The 20,212-nt window shown below is 49.6% G+C and overlaps 1 protein-coding gene across 1 annotated transcript; it reads left to right on the forward strand.

The window, feature by feature from the left end:
- The first annotated feature begins 16,965 nt into the window (after nt 1–16,965).
- On the forward strand, nt 16,966–17,943 carry PNSL2 (PsbQ-like 2). The gene is made up of 2 exons (XM_048678568.2): nt 16,966–17,623; nt 17,726–17,943. The coding sequence occupies exons 1-2, from the start codon at nt 17,072–17,074 to the stop codon at nt 17,822–17,824; spliced, it is 651 nt and encodes a 216-aa protein (XP_048534525.2). The 5' UTR covers nt 16,966–17,071; the 3' UTR covers nt 17,825–17,943.
- Nucleotides 17,944–20,212: the final 2,269 nt, after the last annotated feature.

Here is a 20,212-nt window from a genome sequence, read left to right on the forward strand (position 1 = left end):
ATCACGATCGCGTGGCCGAAAACCGCACCTCATTTGGACTCTTCTAGCTCCCTCTACCTATAAATATGTGGCTCTCCCCGATTTTTCGCGCAGTCCAAACACTAGATCTAACTCCCTCGTCGCCACTGGACAAAACTTCGCCGCCCGGACATGTCCGCCGCCGCCTTCGTCCAATCCGGAGCAGACATGTGTCCTCTCGCGCCCCACTTCGCCGCCGGGCCCGTGGAGCCCATCTCCGGCCGCCCCGGCCCGCGCCAGGCCCGAGGAGATCCGTGCCGTGCCCTCTCGCCGGACCTCCGCCGGAGTTCCTCGCCGCCGGTCAACCTCGCCGGAGCTCGCCGCCAGGACCCTCGCGCCTCCCCAAGCTCCGTCCATCGCCGGAGATGGATCCCCGACCTCGTCATCCACCGGATCGAGTGTATCCCGGCCTCCCTCGACTTCCCATTGCCTCGCCGGACTTCCTTCGCCCTCGCCGGAGACCTCCAGCGCCGCCGCGCCATGGCCACCGTCCTACGCCGCCTTCCTCCTGTGAGCACGCCGCGCCGCCCGAGCGCCCGGCCCTGCGTCGCCCTTCGCCGGTGCCGTGCCCCGGCGACCGTGCTCCTCCTCCTCGACCTCCTCGGCATCCGCGCCCTCGCTGGAGGAGCTCGCCGCCGGCGTTGACCTGCCCCTGGACAAGATCCACCAGGTCGTCTATCCAAACGCGGCTCCTCGTCCCCCGGATCTCCTTGTCCCGGATCTCCTCGTCCCGGGTTGACTTTTCCCACGGGGTAAAATTTCAGTCCCCGAGTTTTCCATGTTTCAAATGCCCATATTCATCATGTCACAACTTTGCATCCGTAGCTTCAATTCATGCGTGTAGCATATCAAAATGTTCGCCTCAGAGAGCACATCATTTCACCTCATTGCATCATTTTCATTTGAGTTCATCTTGATGCCCAAAATACTGTTGGAAGAGAGCTATTTGAGATTATTGTCAGATCTGCTGCACCATATAGCTATTTGTCATTTTTGCCATGATTAATGTGTGCATGATATGCCCCTGAGCTCTACATGTATTTTGTTATATGCCTTGCCATCTTTCCAGAGGTTCCATCCATGTATTTTTGTGATGTGTGTGGTGACTAGCACAAGCTTGCAAAGTAAGGCACTTGGTAATGCTGATTTCAGGGACTTAGCATTTCCACTAAGTCCTTGACCTGCTTATCTCATATGGCGATATGTTCTTGTTCTTTCCTAATGATCTGTGCCTCTTTTGAGGATGATCAGTAAGGATGTTTTGTTAATCTTGTAGTGCTCTATCCATCCATGTCTTTGTTTGCAATTATGGAGCACCCTAGCTTGAGTCAATCGAGCTCTACTTTTGCTATTTCGTGAATCTAGGCAGATTGTCTACTTGTTAGCAATTTTGCCGAGGATGTTGTAGTTGATCCGTGCATGATATGCTTTTGTTCTTGCCATGTCTAGCTTGTATTATGTGTATTATTGATGGGTGTATGCTTAGATTGTAATGCCTTGCTCTGTAGTGAGTGTATCGAGCTCGTAAACATGCCTACTTGATATCTGTTTCAGCATGCTCCAGTTTTCGCTAAGTCTGTGATCTGATTATGTTTTTGCCATGTTCACATGCTTGCAATTGTATTTTCTGATCCCTTTTGGCTCAAGGTCACTAAGGGACTTTTGTTAAGCTCTTTGAGTAGCTCCATGCCATGCTTCACTTTGCCATGTTCAGGTCCTGTAGCATATAGTTTTCATGCTCCGAAGAGTGCTATCTGATCTGAAATTCCAGACAAGTGTTAATTTCACTAAGTCTGAGATCTGTTTACCATATGCATTTTTTCAATGCTTGTTTGAACGTGTTAATGGATGAATTGGCCATAGCTCAGTGCTAGACTTTTGTTAAGCATCATGAATGCATCCCTGCCATGTATTTTGTTGTCTTGTTTGGGTGCTGTAGCATGTTCATCTTGTTGCATTTAGATGGCTACTTGCTGTAAATCGCAAAACGTGGTCATATTTGAATTGCTTGCCATTTCCAAACCGTAACTCCGATTCTGGCGTTCTTTATATCGTTTTCAAGCGATTTCATCTCATATTTCGAGTGGCATACTTGGATTTCCATGTTGAGGCCAGATTCATGCATTCCCTTGCAAATCATGCATATGCATCGCATACCGCATCTCGCATATCATACCATGTTCATGTGTTGGTTGTTTACTATGTTGTGTGCTTCTTTCCGGTGTTTGCTTCTTCGGGTTGGTTCCGGTTACGTCGCGTTTGTGAGGACCCATTCGTCTACGTCCGTTTGTCTTCTTCATGGACTCGTTCTTCTTTCTTGCGGGATTTCAGGCAAGATGACCATACCCTCGAAATCACTTCTATCTTTGCTTGCTAGTTGCTCGCTCTTTTGCTATGCCTAAGCTGCGATACCTACCACTTGCTTATCATGCCTCCCATATTGTTGAACCAAGCCTCTAACCCACCTTGTCCTAGCAAACCGTTGTTTGGCTATGTTACCGCTTTGCTCAGCCCCTCTTATAGCGTTGTTAGCTGCAGGTGAAGATTGAAGTTTGTTCCTTGTTGGAACATGGAGATGTTGTTCCTTGTTGGAACATGTTTACCTGTTGGGTTATCACAATATATCTTATTTAATTAATGCATCTATACACTTGGTAAAGGGTGGAAGGCTCGGCCTTATGCCTGGTGTTTTGTTCCACTCTTGCTGCCCTAGTTTCCGTCATATCGGTGTTATGTTCCTGGATTTTGCGTTCCTTACGCGGTTGGGTAATAATGGGAACCCCTTGATAGTTCGCCTTAAGTAAAGCTCCTCCAGCAATGCCCAACATTGGTTTTACCATTTGCCACCTAGTCTTTTCTTTTCCCTTGGGAGTCGCGCTCCTGAGGGTCATCATTATTTTAGCCCCCCCCCCCGGGCCAGTGCTCCTCTGAGTGTTGCTCCAACTGAGCGATGTCCGAGGATACTAGGGGCAACTTTGGGCTGGCTTACCCGACGTCTTGCTCATCCGGTGTGCCCTGAGAACGAGATATGTGCAGCTCCTATCGGGATTTGTCGGCACATCTGGGTGGTGTTGCTGGTTTAGTTTTACCCTGTCGAAATGTCTTGTAGAACCGGGATACCGAGTCTGATCGTAATGTCTCAGGAGGAGGTCTATTCCTTCGTTGACCGTGAGAGCTTGTGATGGGCTAAGTTGGGACACTCCTGCAGGGATTTGAACTTTTGAAAGCCGTGCCCGCGGTTATGGGCGGATGGGAATTTGTTAACGTCCAGTTGTAGAAAACCTGAAGTTGACCTTAATTAAAATGTATCAACCGTGTGTGTAACCGTGATGGTCTCTTTCCGGCGGAGTCCGGGAAGTGAACACGGTGTTGGAGTTATGCTTGACGTAGGTTGTTTTAGGATCACTTCTTGATCATACTTTTATCGACCGTGCTTTGCCTTCTCTTCTCGCTCTCATTTGCGTATGTTAGCCACCATATATGCTAGTCGCTTGCTGCAGCTCCACCTCATACCTTTACCTTACCCATAAGCTTAAATAGTCTTGATCGCGAGGGTGCGAGATTGCTGAGTCCCTGTGGCTCACAGATACTTCCAAAAACCAGCTTGCAGGTGCCGATGAGTCCGTGCAGATGACGCAACCAAGCTCAAGGAGGAGCTCGATGAAGATCTTGTCCTTTATGTTGTTCCGCTTCCAGTTGATCAGTAGTGGTGCCCAGTTGGGGTCGATCGGGGACCTTGTCGCATTTGGGGTTCTTCTTTTATTTTGGTTCCGTAGTCGGACCTTGATTGTATCTGGATGATGTAATATTTTATTCATGTAATTGTGTGAAGTGGCGATTGTAAGCCAACTATGTATCTCTTTCCCTTATTATATTACATGGGTTGTGTGAAGATTACCTCACTTGCGACATTACTTTCAATGCGGTTATGCCTCTAAGTCGTGCTTCGACACGTGGGAGATATAGCCGCATCGAGGGCGTTATAGTCGGCTTCACTTGTGAAGACAACATAGGTGGCGTTGGCATCGGGGAACTCGTCTTGGAGCATGCCGACTGGGCAAGGCATCGACTATTGAGTAGTCGGAGCTGTCGGGCCTGTTGGAGGAGGCGGCCAGCCCTCACCCATGGCGATTCGGGCGAGCAAGTTGCACTTGCGAGTGGTGTGGTTGGACGGCTTCGCCCTGCTGCGAAACTTGCATGGGGCATTGAGGGCCTGCAGCCAGGCCCCCTTGTCGTGCTTTTGGCGCTTCGGGCCAGGTTGCCCCGCCGACTGTTGATCCTCGACAGTGGCCCGTTGTCGGTTGTTGGTAGCCAGCTGATGGGCCTTGCGCTTGTTGTTGATACGTCTCTAACGTATCTACTTTTCCTAACGTGTTTCCTCTTGTTTTGGACTCTAATTTGCAAGATTTGAATGAAACTAACCCGGGACTGACGCTGTTTTCAGCAGAACTACCATGGAGATGTTTTTGTGCAGAAATAAAAGTTCTCGAAATGGAATGAAACTTTGCGAGGATTTTTAATACAATAAAAGAGAATTTCTAGAGCCGAGAGCCACCTGAGGGGGGCACCAGGGTGGGAACAACCCACCAGGGCGCGCCTGCCCCCCCCCCCCAGGCACGCCCAGGTGGGTTGTCCCCACCTGGTGGCCCCGCAGACACTCAAACCAATGCTATAAAATCCTATTTTTCTAGAAAAAATAAGGAGAAAGAATAATCGTGATCCACGAGAGGGAGACGCCGTCACCTCCTGTTCTTCATTGGGAGGCTAAATCTGGAGTCTATTTGGGGCTCCGGAGAGGGGGATCTTCGTTCTTCGTCATCACCAACCCTTCTCCATCGCCAAGTCCATGATGCTCCCCACCAGGAGTGAGTAATTCTTTCGTAGGCTCGCTGGTCGGTGAGGAGTTGGATGAGATTCATCATGTAATCTAGTTAGTTTTTTTAGGGCTTGATCCCTAGTATCCACTATGTTCTGAGGTTGATGTTGCTAGGAATTTGCCATGCTTAATGCTTGTCACTTTGAGCCCGGGTGCCATGATTTCAGATCTAAGCCGTTTATGTTATCACCATCATATCCATGTTCTAGATCCGATTGTCACAGCCCTAGGTCAGCCCTGTTGTCTTTGCTTGATCATCATGTCATCATGTTTAAAATTCAAATGAATTGGAATTGGGGATGTTCAAACCCTAGTAGTTAATAATTTCTACTAGGTTCAAGTTTAAATCTTTTCAATGAGCCCAAAATACCTTTGAAAATGTTCATGATTTATGATAAAGGTGAAAACCTCTGCCAAAAATGATGAGAATATTTCTTGGCCATTTATGGATTTTTTGAATTAACTCATATTGTATTTTGGTTGGAGCAGATAAATCCTATAAATACTTTTATTGCTCCAATACTTCTGAAACATTTTGTGGAGCTCTGGGATAAACCATATTGCATCCACAAAAGTTTCCAGAAGCTGCAAAAATAATTTGGTTAGTAAACCAAATTAAAAACAATAACAGAAATGGGGAAAGACGGAACTAACCTGGCGGCCCACTACTGTACCTGCTGGCCCAGCCCACCTGGCCCTCCTGCCAGTCATCTTCCTCCTCAGCCAGTAGGCAGAGGCAGCACAAAGCGTGCACACGCCCAAGCGTGCCACGCCTCCACCTTCTTACCTGCCTCCCCGCCAGCGCAACACCGCGAGCCCTCTTCGCGGTGCCGTCCGGATCGAACCCTCCCTCTCTATCGTTCTCTCTCTCTTCCTCACCTCTACATGCCATGGCCGACGCACGCCTGAGCTAGTCGCCACCATAGTCGTGCCACAGCCACCCTCGAGCCTCTCCGACCTGTCACCAAGCTCCGCCACGACGTCCTCGTCCTCTCCACCGAGTCACGCACCGCCAGGAGCTCCGTTTCATCCTCAACGCCGTCGTCTTGCTCCTCGGTCGTCTGATATCACCGCCGACCATACATCACCATATGTGCTTCCCCGGGCCACCTGAGAACGCTGTCGACCCGCTGTGAGCCCCTGTTTCGTTTCCCCCTACTCCCATGCTCTAATTAGAGCTCTAGCCATCGCTTTCATCAAGACCGAGAACCACCACCGCCCGAGCTTGTCGCCGGCGTAGGTCCGGCGACCATTTGGTCATGCCAGTTCGTCCAAATGCTCCGCAGCGCCACTTAGAGCCTCGCTAGATCTTCTTTTCATCCATTTGCACACCGTAGCGGTGAATCCGTCGTCACCCGAGCTCCGGTCGCCATGGTGGTCGTCGCTGGCGCCGTTCCCGGCCATCTCGAGCTCAGCCACCACCACCAGCCGATGCGGCTCACTCCCAGGAGCGCGTAGGAGCAAACCGCGCGGCGAATGGCGCCCTGAGCAGCGTTTTCGTAGCTCGTCGCCGCGTCTGGCTTCACCGGCGGCTCAACGCCGACGCGTTTGAACTTTTAACCAGGGGTTTGACTCCCCCTGTGTCACTGACATGTGGGGCCAGCCCCTGACTAACCTTATATTATGTTTTAAGTTAGCATTAATTAATACTGTTAATTAGTTAAGACACTAACTTATGGTCCCACGCGTCAGGTTTGACCCTGGCCGCCCAGTTGACTTGCTGACATCATGTTGATGCAATGCTGGCGTCATAAATGTTTTCTGGATATTTAATAAATCAGAAATGATTTATGAATTTCAAAAAATACCTAAAACTTCTAAAAATGATAGTAATTAAACTGTAACTCCAAAAGAAATAATTTATATATGAGAATTATCAGAAAAACCCAATCTATCCATCTGTACCATTTCCATGCATGCTAGAACAACTTATGACCACTGTTTAGGACAAATCAAATGAATGACATTTGAATATTAACATATGGAGATTGAATTTGAACCTAGGGTTCAAACCAACTGCATTTAACCTGTTGCTAGATGCATTAGCTCAAATCAAAGCATATTGCCATGTCATTATCATGCATCATAATTGTTGCGTTGCATTGATTGTGTTCCTTCTCTGTTGTCGGTGGTTGTTCCCTCTGAATAAACGTGTTCCGATGATGAGTTCGATGACACCGATGAAGAGTTATACTATCTTCAGAACTGCCAGGCAAGCAAAGCCCCTTGTTCATGCCGATACAATCCCACTCTCTCGCTTGTACTCTCTTTTACTGTATTAGGACAACAACGATTCAACTATTACATGCTATGGTAGTTGAACCCCTTTCCTCTGCATGACCTGTTATTGCCACAGTAAATAGATGTAACCCACTAGCATGAGTAGGAGTTGTTTGATCCCTCACGTACCTACTCATTCATGCTTGTTGTCATGCCTGCTACTTCTTAGAGTTGAGTCAGGTCTGATTCATCGGGGATGAATTGGAATGGTGAAAAACATGTCCTACTGTGTGTGAGCGAAGTGTGTGAACATGATTTGGTAAAGGTAGCGGTGAGAGGCCATGTAGGAGTACATGGTGGGTTGTCTCATTGAAACCGTCCTCGGGAACTGAGTTCTGTGTTTGTGATCCATGAACAACTGCTACCACGCATTGGAATGCTTAAGTGCCCCTCTTGACTTATTAATCATCTTGATCTCTGTCTAGGAGTTGCAACTAGTTTCTGGTGTTTGTAGTATGCTGGAGGCCGTGCGTAGCGCTGACCCGAGGGGTGGGTTGTGATGCGGTAGGCACATGGCCCGGTGTACTGAGTCGCCCGTTTGGTGACCCGAGAACCCTGTACACATCGTTTGGGGACGTTGAGGACACCCCGGCCGGATTTCCTTGCGTATGGAACCCGAATAGGCGATAAACCTGGACTAGAGACTTATGTGGTTAGTCAGGTCATGGACAACACCCTCGCTGGGCTTCCGCTTGAAGGTTGTTGAGTACATGTCGTGTAAACGGCGATAAGTGGTGAGAGCGTGTGTGAAGAAGTACACACCTGCAGGGTTAACATCATCTATTCGAATAGCCGCATCCGTGGTAAGGACTTCCGGGTTGCCTATATAGTTCATGGACAAGTGAAAGTGGATACTCTAAAATGCGCAAGATAAGCGTGACTGTTGTGGATGGCGTTCTCGTAGGGAGACGGGAGCGGATCCATAGTGGTGTGTTGATTGGTGAATATGTTGTCTCGTGTGCTCCACCTCAAAAGAGTTACTTGCAGTCGTAGTTCAGGATAGCCACCGAGTCAAAGCTGGCTTGCTGCAGTTAAACTCCACCACCCCCTTTGTTGATACTGATGCATATGTAGCTAGTTCTGATGTAAGTCTTGCTGGGTACATTTATACTCATGTTTGCTTATTTTATGTTTTTGCAAAGAGACTCCAATCTCACTAGTAGTTCTGTGTGGACTTTGACGTTTAGCTTGTTACCTCAGCTACGATCTTGTACCCTTGGGAGGGTCTTGTAGATAGTCAGGCTTCTCAGCCTTTTTCATTTGTAGTTGTCTGTACTCAGACATGTTTATGCTTCTGCTTGTTGCTTGTGTGCTCTGTATGTTGGGTCATGAGACCCAGGTTTGTAATACTTGGCTCCTCGGAGCCTAATGAATAAATACTTTGAGTTGTAGAGTTTTGTTGTGATGCCATGTTGTATTTGCACATATCGAGCATATTGTGTGTATGATTGAAATGCTTGGTATGTGTGGGATCCGACAACCTAGTTGTTTATCCTTGGTAGCCTCTCTTACCGGGAAATGTCTCCTAGTGCTTCCACTGAGCCATGGTAGCTTGCTACTGCTCCGGAACACTTAGGCTGGCCGGCATGTGTCCTTCTTCGTTCATGTGTCTGTCCCTTTGGGGAAATGTCACGCGGTGTCTACCGGAGTCATGTTAGCCTGCTACAGCCCGGATTCTCCGGAGTCCTGTTAGCCCAGTTGCTACAGCCCAGATTCACTCGCTGATGACCGACACGTTCGTTGCTGAGTCATGTATGCCTGTCCCTATAAGTTAGTGCCACTTTGGATTCACGACTAGTCATGTCGTCCTGGGTTCTCTATCATATGGATGCTAGCGACACTATCATATACGTGAGCCAAAAGGCGCAAACATTCCCGGGCCAGGTAAGGTGGCACCCGTGGGAATATCGTGTGTGAGGCAGCAAAGTGATATGATGTGTTACATGCTAGATCGGTGTGGCTTATGATCGGGGTCCCGACACCGATCTTCCAAGTTATAGTCGCCTACTACGTGTTATGATCCAGCAACCCCGGAGTGACAATAGTCGGGACCACTCCCGATGATGACCGTAGTTTGAGGAGTTCATGTATTCACTGTGTGTTAATGCTTTGTTGCAGTTCTCTACTAAAAGGAGACCTTAATATCACTTAGTTTCCAATTGGACCCCGCTACCACGGGAGGGTAGGACAAAAGATGGCATGCAAGTTCTTTCCATAAGCACGTATGACTATTTACGGAATACATGCCTACATTATATTTATGAATTGGAGCTAGTGTCGTATCGCCCTAGGTTATGGTTGTCACATGATGAATATCATCCAACAATCACCGATCCAATGCCTACGGAGTTATCTTATATTGTTTCTGCTAAGTTACTACTGCTATCATTACTGTTGCACTTGCTAAAAAACTACTGCTATCATTGTTACCGTTGCTATTGCTATTGCTACTACTATCAAAACTATCATATTTCTGTGCTACTGATCACCTTGCTGCAGATAATTAACCTCCAGGTGTGACTGAATTGACAACTCAATTGCTAATACTTATAAATATTCTTTGGCTCCCCTTGTGATGAATTTATAAATTTGGGTTGAATACTCTACCCTCGAAAACTATTGCGATCCCCTATACTTGTGGGTTATCAGTTGTCGTTTGGCTGTTGGCACTGTTTGGAGTCACCAGCGGACGTTTGGGGAGCCAGCGGGAGCTCCTTCCCAAACGCGTCAACCCGGATCTCCGACTTCATGGAGGAGTCGGCGCTGGCGTACTTGTCCGCCACTACCAAAAGCTCGTCCAATAAAGTCGGCTCGTCGTACAAAAGCTTGTGCTTGAGCAGGGTGCCCACCCTGCACCCACCGGTGAAGTACTCGATGGCCCGCACCTCGTGCACCCCTTAGTAGGAGTTGCGCAGCTCGGCCCAACGCGTCAGGTAGTCGCGGGTGGACTCGGTTGGGCCCTAAACGCATATGGAGAGCTAGCGCGGCTTGGAGGGCGCTTGTAGGTGCTGCTGAAGTTGCGGACGAAGTCGTCGGCGAAGTCCAACCAGTTGTTGACATTGTAGTGTTTGAGGTTGTCCAGCCATGTCCGGGTCGTGCTGTGGAGAATGAGCAGAGCGTACTTCACGGCAACACTCTTGTTGTCGTTTGCTATGCTAACTGCCATGCTATAGTCGGTCAGCCAGTCCGTCGGCTTCAAGGAGCTGGTATACTTGGGAGTGTCTCAGGGGAGCGAGAACCCTTTGGCGAAGGGCTCGTCACGGATGCGGGAGCCGAAGCAGACCTGGACAACCGTGTCCTCCTCCTTGACTGCCAGGGACCAAGCTAGCCACTCGATCCGATGGCAAGCATCATTCTCGCCGACTCCTTCACAGGGGCCTAGCCCCCCCCCCCCCCCAGAGTCAGATGGTCTACTGGCGCCAGAGAGGCCAACCTCTCCCTGCGAGGGGGAGGCGGACGGTCATCCTGCTGGCGCCGGTCCTCCTCCCTTGGAGACACTTGCCAGCTTTTGAAAATCGTCAGGCGGGTGCGCCAGCTGCGGCTAGCAGCCGGCTCCGGGTCCGCTGGCCGCGGCAACCGCCGCTTGGGGACTAGGAGGTCGCTCCATGCTCACGGGGGGTGGGGGGATGGTTTTCAGCTTGCTTGACGGCTTTCACCACGCGGTTGCACGCATCCTGCTGCATTTTTGCAGTGTCGAGGAGCTCCTGAAGGCGCTCTAGGTGCTCGAGTTCTTCTGCGCCGTCTGGACGGCGTGCAGGTTCTGTGTTGGGGTGGCATAGGTCGGGTGTCCAACCCCCATCATACTGGCTATGGCCGCGCCGCGTTGCCGAACGGCGCCGGCTCGGCTGGGCTCGCCAGCAGCCGGCATGCCGCCCATGATGCGGTCGATCTCGCACTGGTTGGCCTCAGCGCGGCGCTTCATGGCTGTCATCTTGTTGGCATTGTCAAGGAGCTTGACACGGATCTCCTCCAGCGCTGCTCCATCAGCGTTGGCAGCGATGGGAGTGGCCAGGCTCTGCATTGCCGCTCGCAATGTGTCCTGGCTAGCCCCGCTAGAGTCCTGGCTGTGGCCGGTGACCATCACCTCTGCAACGATGCCGGCGTCGGCGTCGCTGGATGCAGGAGGGAGCGGATCATCAATGACCACCACGTCGGTTGGGAACCCGTCAGTGGAGGCCGCGTCGGAGACGGTGAGCTTCTCAAAGAGCTCAGAGAGGGGGTCAATGGAGCGAAGGGCCTCTGCGTCGGAGGTGGGCTCATCAGAGAGGCTAACCTTGCCAAAGAGATCGACAAGGCAGCTCATGGGGTAGGCTGCTCTCGCGTTGGGTGGTGCGCTGGTGCAAGCGCAAGCGGGCGCACCGGGCTGGTTGATCAGGCCGACAGTGACGTGCTCGCCAGAGAGGAAGAGGGTTCCCGTCTAGAACGTGTCTCCGGCCTATGCTGCGCTAGGCCCCACGGTGGGCACCAACTGTCGTGGTAATATCACGTCAGATGCCAGGGGGTGGCTTATCATGGATGGGCCCAAGAGGACGTCGTCGGGCCCTGGAGGCGGGAGTGAGCACACAAGATGTACCCAGGTTTAGGGCTCTCCGGAGAGATAACACTCTTAGTCCTTCTCTGCGGGGTCTCCGTGTGATGACTATGATCAAATGGTGGCTACAAGGTTGCTCCTTGAGCTGTGTGGCTAGAGGAGGAAGAAGGGTAGAGCTGCTACCTTGCTTCTCCTAGCTATGGTGTGTGTGGGTGGAATGAGGGCTGAACCCTTTGCATGGGTGAGGCCTGGGGGTTTTTCTAGGCCAACTCCTCAGGGTACAATGGTAACACGGCCGGGTGTAGGACCAGAACGTCCGTGTCTAGGGTCGCTGGGTTCTCCGCCGGCTGCTGAGAATCTGACCAACAGGTAGGGCCCGCAGGCGGCGGGCCATGTTGATTGCCTTTTGTTGTAGCTTTGTACTTGATGACGGAGGCCGCGTCAGGAGTCGTATGGCTACAATCCCGCCATCAGGCGGGTTGGTGGCCGCTAGATCAGTGCACACTGTAGCCATACTCCGTCACATCGAAGTAATTGAGTGCAGACTCCGAGCGGAGGGGAGGGTCGGCTGATGGAGGCCGACCCGCCCCCGAAGCCGCCTTCTTGGGGAGCGCCGTCTTCTGGGAGCTCATGGACAGGTAGGGCCCACCGCCTATGGGCTGTATTGATTGCCTTTCCCTGTAGTATGACCCTGGCTGACGAGGGCCATGTCATGGGTCACATGGCTACAGTTCCACGCCTGGCAGGTGGGTGACCGCTTGGTCAGCTTGCACTATAGCCACACTCCTCTAGGATTTGGGGGGAGTGGGTGGCCCTGTAGCCATGCCCATCTTGTCGTAGTGGTTGAGTGCATACACCGACGGCAGGAGGGGCCGTCTGCTAGGAGCCGGCCTCCCCTGAAGCCGCCTTCTAACAATGCGCTGTCTTCTGGTAGCCGGCTGCTTGGGCCTAGCCGGCCCAAGAAGCCGGGCGCGAGTCCAGAAGGTGTGAGGGGCGTTGCTAGCCCCGATGTCTTGAAATGCTAAGGGGTATGGATGAGGCTACCCGTGGTCAATCCCCACGACAATTGGAGTTGCTGTGGGAGTTGTTATTCTCCGGAGGTGACCGTGTCGGTCGAGACGCGGCCTTAGTGATTAGTCTAGGACATGCCCTTTTGCTTTGTAGTTGTCTTGTCGGTGGCTGTCCTCGGACATTCCATGTTGTGGAGTTCGTACTGCATTTGTTGTTAAAGCGAGTTGTAGTCGTCTTGTAATCAAATTCTGCCTTCTACGAAAATATGCTATCTCTTTTGACTTACTCTTAAAAAAAAACATTATACAACTCATATACTATTAATCTTATCAATAGTCAAAGACAATCTCAAAAACACATTAGACTATGTATATATATGGATGGAGGGAGTAGCATCATGGTCGAATATCTCCTATGAACCTCAAACCACAAGAAGTGCACGCATCTCTAGCCATCATCTCAACTTGTCTTTCTCAACGCGATAAATCGCGTGTGGACATGCAGCCACGTGAGGTCGTTATCATCACCACTTCTTTCCACATGATTCGTGTTACTCCAATACATCAATGTCGTATAACTTTTTTGGCCAGCATACACTAATTGGTATAGTTCTCGTATTGCATCGGCGCCCCAATAAATGGCTGACATGGCAGGATCACGCATTGAAACGATGGGCGCGTAGATTAGAATTGATTACACGACAGTGAGACATAGCTCCATGGCACGAGAGAGCTATTTGCACCAAGCTGTCAACCAAACTAATAATAGGTCATGATGCATTGGCTTAACTAAACAAACATGTTATTAATCAGGTGGTGGTCATTGCAAGCTACTGTTTTGTACTAGGATCTCAACCAGCCTAGGAAAGGTCTCTCCAGAGTAGTGAATATGAAAGAACATCTAACCTTTCGCTGTCGCTGGAACTTGATGCCATGGCGAGCCTTTTTCTCGCAACACCGCGTTAAAGACGTGGGTACAGTATTTTTTCTTCTTCTTCTATGGGTACAGTGTATTAGCAACAGACTGCTAAGTGTTAAGTACATTGGAAGCCTACACACCGGCCATAATCACACCAGCTCTCTCCACCCAGCATAGTTCAATTTGGAGTATTTTAGTTTCATCACATGTTTCAGACTACTAATTTACAACTAAAATCCTTACATATATGGATTTCTTACCCAAAAATAATCAGTTGAACATCATTCTTCACACTAGTTAACTCGAATCATGAAAAAAGTCAGTGCGCCACTAAATAAAAAAATCAGGCAAGAATTTATTACAAAGTAAAAATATGTGTACATGACCTATAGAGAATATTGATGTCTCACCGATATGAGTGAATGAGTTTTTATTTCACTGCTTTGGTTGATTGCAAATCTGCTCTATCTATTACAGTAGTATTGTATTAGTCGATAAATTCGGGCTAATCATATGAAAGGTCTATTTAATCAATGCGCTAGTTATTAGCTATGTACCAATAATCAAGGCTAATTACAGTATACCATTCAGTTTGTCTTGGAACGGTCATTATGAATAAAGCTTGTTATGTCAGCATTTCATTTATTCATCTGCCTATTGATGAGTGACATATAAAACAAGTGCCATAAAATGGGCGATGTAACGCCCCGGACACACCCGCCGGTGGTCGTTGCTCCTAAGGGGATCTAGACTGGCCTCACAGATCAATATTAGTCTTTTCTGCACACTTTTTCCTCACTCGTGCACACCCGAGAGCAACTTCCCGGTCGGTCACCCATCTTGCCACTACTCCAAGCTGAGCATGCTTAAGTATGAAGTTCTGTCCGAATGGACTCCCGGAAAAGAAGGAATTCCTTATTGATATGAGTAGTCTATCATCCCTAATAAGCCAGGCCATCACATACACCCCCACTCAGAGGAACTGACGTCCTCGTCGGGCCATAGGAACGTTCCCTCTTGGCACATACGTCTGTGCATCCAGTCTGATACATGTGTCATGCCGTGTGCCACGACGGGTCACAAATGTCATGAACAACATGACCGTGTATCTGTCTGCAACCATCTGTGTAACCGCGAGGGTCGGCTCTGATACCAACTTGTAACGCCCCAGACACACCCGCCGGTGGTCGTTACTCCTAGCGGGATCTAGACTGGCCCCACAGATCAATACTAGTCTTTTCTGCGCACTTTGTCCTCACTCGTGCGCACCCGGGAGCAACTTCCCGGTCGGTCACCCATCGTGCCACTACTCCAAGCTGAGCACGCTTAACTTTGGAGTTCTGTCCGAATGGGCTCCCGGAAAAGAAGGAATTCCTTATTGATATGAGTAGTCTATCATCCCAATAAGTCAGGCCATCACAGTGGTGTGCACGCATTGATACAAGTCTGCAACGTAATGAACACATTGCACGCATTTGTTAGCCATGATGAGCCAGGGACCATGAGACTTAGTATTTACATTTGTATTCACAGCCGTATAGCCCATGTCTGTCACATATTGAAAATAACGCTATATTAAATACAGATCTCAAAGCTCAAACATACAAAATGAATATGCTCCTCGCGTGGAACCATGTCCCAAAAATCCGCGTCGCTTCTGATGCAACTACAAACTAAAGCAATGCAAAGAACCCCCTAAAAAACTTCATCAACTGACGAAGAGGATCGGAAATGGTAAAAGTATCCAAATCCAAGGAGACAATGGATAATTGCAAACTAAACAATGCAAAGAACCCATAAAAGAAACTTCATCAACTAATGAAGAGGGTCGAAAATGCGATAAATCACAAGTGAACATAATGCCACGCGAGGAGGAAATCGACACCGTTCGCTCCCAAGTGATTCGTGCACTTATTATACAACAAGCTTGTATATTGATTTGTCGGCAGTGTATCAGTGTGTTATAGTTTATGTATTAGCTATGCCATCGCAATCATATGTCCCACAGTTCAGTCGCATGCAATAAAGTTCGACACATTGAATCGCTCATCAATTACAATGGCTACCTGTTGTGAGCCAACGTCACCCTGTACCCACACCCTGCAAATCCACCTGCCCAGCTCATAGCTCCTCCCCACTCATTTCATCATCTTCCTCTTCCCCTTAGCCATTCTCTTTTGTTTGGGCAACTTTGGGGCACTGTGCATGGTTCTTATCCACCTGCACTGAGTATGGTGAGGATAGACTAGTTTGTTCTACCTCATGATCCAAGGCAACAGGACAAGATTCATTTCATACATGTACCCGAACCTAGTGTGTACATAGAATAGCTGGCCTGGAACAAAACAGGAAGCAGCTCAGACACTGCACTTGCACTTAAACTGTTGTTATTTACTGCTTCCCTAGCCTACCTTGATTGGGATAACAGACAACAGAACATTGTATGGTGAAACTCTACCGATTAAATGATGCAGATGCATGCTATTGGTGAATTAATATTCTGCCAGTGCATTGAAAATGCATGCACCCTCCTTAATGCTTGACACAGACCGTAGCATCAATATTATAAAACAATAAACATCTCAGATGAACTTTATAGTTGGATTAGCATAAAAACTTGTATGAAATGGATTGCTTAAGCATTTTTAAGTCGGAATGGTAATTTTCGTAACATAATTTCATTGACAGCCTATTAAAAAATATCTATTTTGAAACATTTTCAAAAATATATTTCAAAAAAACATATGTCTTAGTTAATGTTCTTCGAAATTCATTTTCTTACAAATCTTGAAGAGTCAAAAAAATAACATGAAATTATTTTTCTCATTCAACTTGCAATTCATATTTCAATGCAAATTTATAAAAATCATACCACTGATGAGCAAGTGGTTAAGTGAATACTAACAATGCGTGTCACAGAAAAGAAAACATGCATCAAATTAAAACACTCTAACATAACAAAAGTAAAATTTCATCATAATCATGTTAGACCTCACCGGCATTTCACACCAGCCATCTTAAATGGTCACATCAAGATGCTGCCTCTCCCCAACCCAGCAACAAAGAGAAGTTAATGAGTAAAGGTTTGGTCGTACTATCCAATTCATTTAAGATGCCCAGCTACGAACTAATATACACATATTTGCTGAATTACCTACTATGACGTTCATGTATTCATTTAATCACTATATTAAGTGCTAATCTCACAGCATGCATGAACTGTCGAGATTTCATCCTCACATGGCACCATGTCCCAAAAATTCAGGTCGCTCTCAACGGCCCTATAGAAAACAAAGTAGATATTATCCCTACCATTCGACTCACACAGCCACACCCTTTCCTCCAACCTCAAGAAAATAATCTCCTGGACCTGGACACCAACAGAACCTCACCCTCGTTCGGACATACTCCACTCCACTAACTGAGCTTCGCCCGCAATGGCCACCCTTGTCAAGCACCTCATCCTGTGCTCCAGCACTACCACATCGTCCTCGGCTTCTCCGTCCCCGTCGAACCGTCGCCCGCCGTCGTCTCCGGATGGCGCCGACAAGCGCGCCCACTTGAAGCAGTCCTCCACGCGCCGGCTCGCAGTCGCCGCGTCAACTGCAATGGTCGCAACGGCGGCACTTTCTGCCCGGCGACCCGCGGCGCCGCCCCCAGCCATGGCCGCGGAGGCGGCCGCGTTGCGGGCACCGGCGCCCCCGGGAACCGTGCCGAGGTGGGGCACGAGGTCCTACGTCAGAGAGAGGTTCTTCGAGCCCGGGCTGACCACGGAGGAGGCCGCGGCGCGCATCCGGCAAACGGCGGAGGGAATGCGGACGCTTCGGCCAATGCTGGAGACCATGTCGTGGAAGTACGTACTGTTCTACGTGCGGCTCAAGTCCAAGTACCTCGACCTCGACCTCACCACCGCCATGGCCGGTGTCCCCGAGCCGCGCCGCCCCGAGTACGTCCTCGTCGCTAACGAGCTCGTCGACAATATGACCGAGGTTAGAACATTTTTTTTCTTGACGTTGAACTTCTGCGCAACAGTTTATTTGTTATTTTTCTGGATAGATACTGTATTTCATTCTGATGAAGTTGCCGTGCAGTTCGACCGGTTTGTGCGGACTCCCAAGGTGTACGAGTCGTACCTCTACTATGAGAAGACCCTGAAGTCGCTGGATGACGTGGCAGAGTTCCTTGGATGATCGTATATACTGTGTTCGTAGGTCTAGGAATGTATTCCCGTCGACGCCTTCCGTCATGTGTCAATATTTACTGATATACCATAAATATGATGATATGAATTGCCATATTGCTTCAACAATTATGCATATACTAGATGCGCCTTTCGGTCCCTAATAACTCCATTAAAGTGGGAGGTAGTTCCTCATGGCAATGACGCTTTCCTGGTTGCTTCCCATTCTATACAGGATTTTTTTTAAAGAAAAAGCATACGTCCAATTTTATAGATAAAGCCATTAGGCAGGGTACGAAACAGAGCAGGCAACCAACGAAACAGTAAACCATAGCATCAAGGCCAACAACCTCGGCACGCAGACTAACACAGACACGGCACGCATGCCAAAAAAGCAACAAACTAACAGGAACGAGAAGCGCATCTAGGAATGAGCCCGACCATCAGGATTTTGCGGAGAGGGGGAGACGGCAGAAGCTCGAACTTTCTCGATCAACACCTTGAGAGCATCCCAATCGGCAACCCTAGTCAATGATCTCCACTGCTGCAAGAACATGCAATTTTAAATAGACAGTCAGTGGGCTTGTTAAAGAAGAGATGCTCAATGATAAATTTATTCTTGGTTGTCCACAAAGCCCAACACAGAGTAGCAAACCCCAACCAGAATAAATGTTTGTTTTGGCCCTGGAGCCCAAAGGTAAGCACATGGAGCTCTGCAAAGGAATTCGGTTCCTAGGATACCCCCATCTAGGACCTAATGCAACATCAGGCCATCTTGGCCAAGACACATCCAAAGAAAATATTGTCGGAATCTGGGCTCCGGCGACCCAAGAAAGGTTCGAACATTGGGGTGTGCTTGAAAAACCACACCAAACTCTAGTTCTCTGCCCACTGCCTCTCGACGGCCCTACGGCGTGCTTGAGCGAAAAGGAAGACGAACAACAAACACAACAGTTTACCCAGGTTCAGGACACCATGCGGTGTAAGACCCTACTTCTGTTTTGTGGTAGATTGCCTCGCGAGGGAGGATGAATATGAGTGTACAAGGAAGATGAGCTGCCTCGGGAGGGCTCAGGATTCGACCCTCTCTATGGTGGCATCTAGCCTATACTTATACTGGCTTCGGTCCTCTTCCCCCAAAATCTCTAGGCAGGCAGTGTTGCCAACGGCCAATTTTGAAGGAGGAAAGAAGTACATCCTATCCTGACTAAACGTGGTCTTCGCCCGCCAAAGCTTCCTGCCATGACGCGGTGGTGGGCTCGGTGATGAAGTCCGTCCTGGCGAGCCCGCTGTCCTGGTCTTCTTGCACCAAAGTGGCAACCTTTGGGGATTTCTTCAGGAACCCGCGCACTGTCCTTGCCTCCTTAGCACGAAAGAGGAAAGCATCCTTATCCGCGCCTTCTGGTACGGTTCTTTGCGCCGCTCGTCATGGCTTGCGCCACCCACGTGCAGCGCGAGGCGGGCTTGGTGAGCCTAGAGATATCTGCCCCGCGAGGAGCCTTGGGAGGAAGCTTTGGGAGGACGCCCTGCACGAGGCCCTCGGGAGCTCTTGACGACCCTTGCTGATGTTCGCCTGACGAGGCGGGGCCCTCGCGAGGGGTCTTGCTCGTGAAGCCTTGAAGCTTGGCTGCGCCGGGCCTTCTAATGGTGCCACGCGATGGGCCGCAGGCAGACGGGCCTGGGTACCCCTAGTCCGAAAGGCCCGATCATAGCCCCCGGGAGAGGGGGCGAAGAGACATGGGCCCCAACCGCCTGTGGGCCATGCTCAATGTGTGGCGCATAACGGGGCACGGGACGCCCCCACTTTCCCACAGTGCCTCGATAATCGCTCGTCTGACATAAAGTTGGTCAGTGCTGGTTATGCGACCATCATCGCTTCCCACGCACCTGTCCTCTGTATCCTTCCTTCTCGGGCAAGCATGCTTCTCCTCTAGCAGACCCGCGCAGCTCTCGTTCCATTGTGCCGCCGTGGCACCGCTGGGCAAGAAGGGAAAGGCAGCGGCGGTGGCAGACAGCCGAGCTGGACTAGAGTCTGCCTTCATCCGGTCCACAGTGCTCAATCTCGAAGGGCTCGACAAGGTCGGCTCGATGATCGTGGACGTCTCCAATGAATGGGTGGCGACAAAGATTTGGCCCGCCTCGCGACCTTTAGCTGATCTAGATGCCACCACCATCGCCATTCATCTTCCCGTGATCTTCTCTGGCTTACTCCCCCCGTTCTCGGACTTGTTCAACGCCTTGCTCTCGCACTACCAGGTGCATGCGTTGCTCCTAGACCCAAAATCCTTCCTCCTTCTTTCAGCCTATTCCTTCCTATGTGAAGCCTTTGTGGGCGTGACTCCCTGGGTGGCGCTACTCCGCCATTTCTTCTGCCTCCGGCTAACCGCCACCGATCAGC

The sequence above is a fragment of the Triticum urartu genome, chromosome 6A (assembly GCF_056163025.1).
Source record: "Triticum urartu cultivar PI428250 chromosome 6A, HENAU_Tu73, whole genome shotgun sequence".
Taxonomy (NCBI): Eukaryota; Viridiplantae; Streptophyta; class Magnoliopsida; order Poales; family Poaceae; genus Triticum; species Triticum urartu.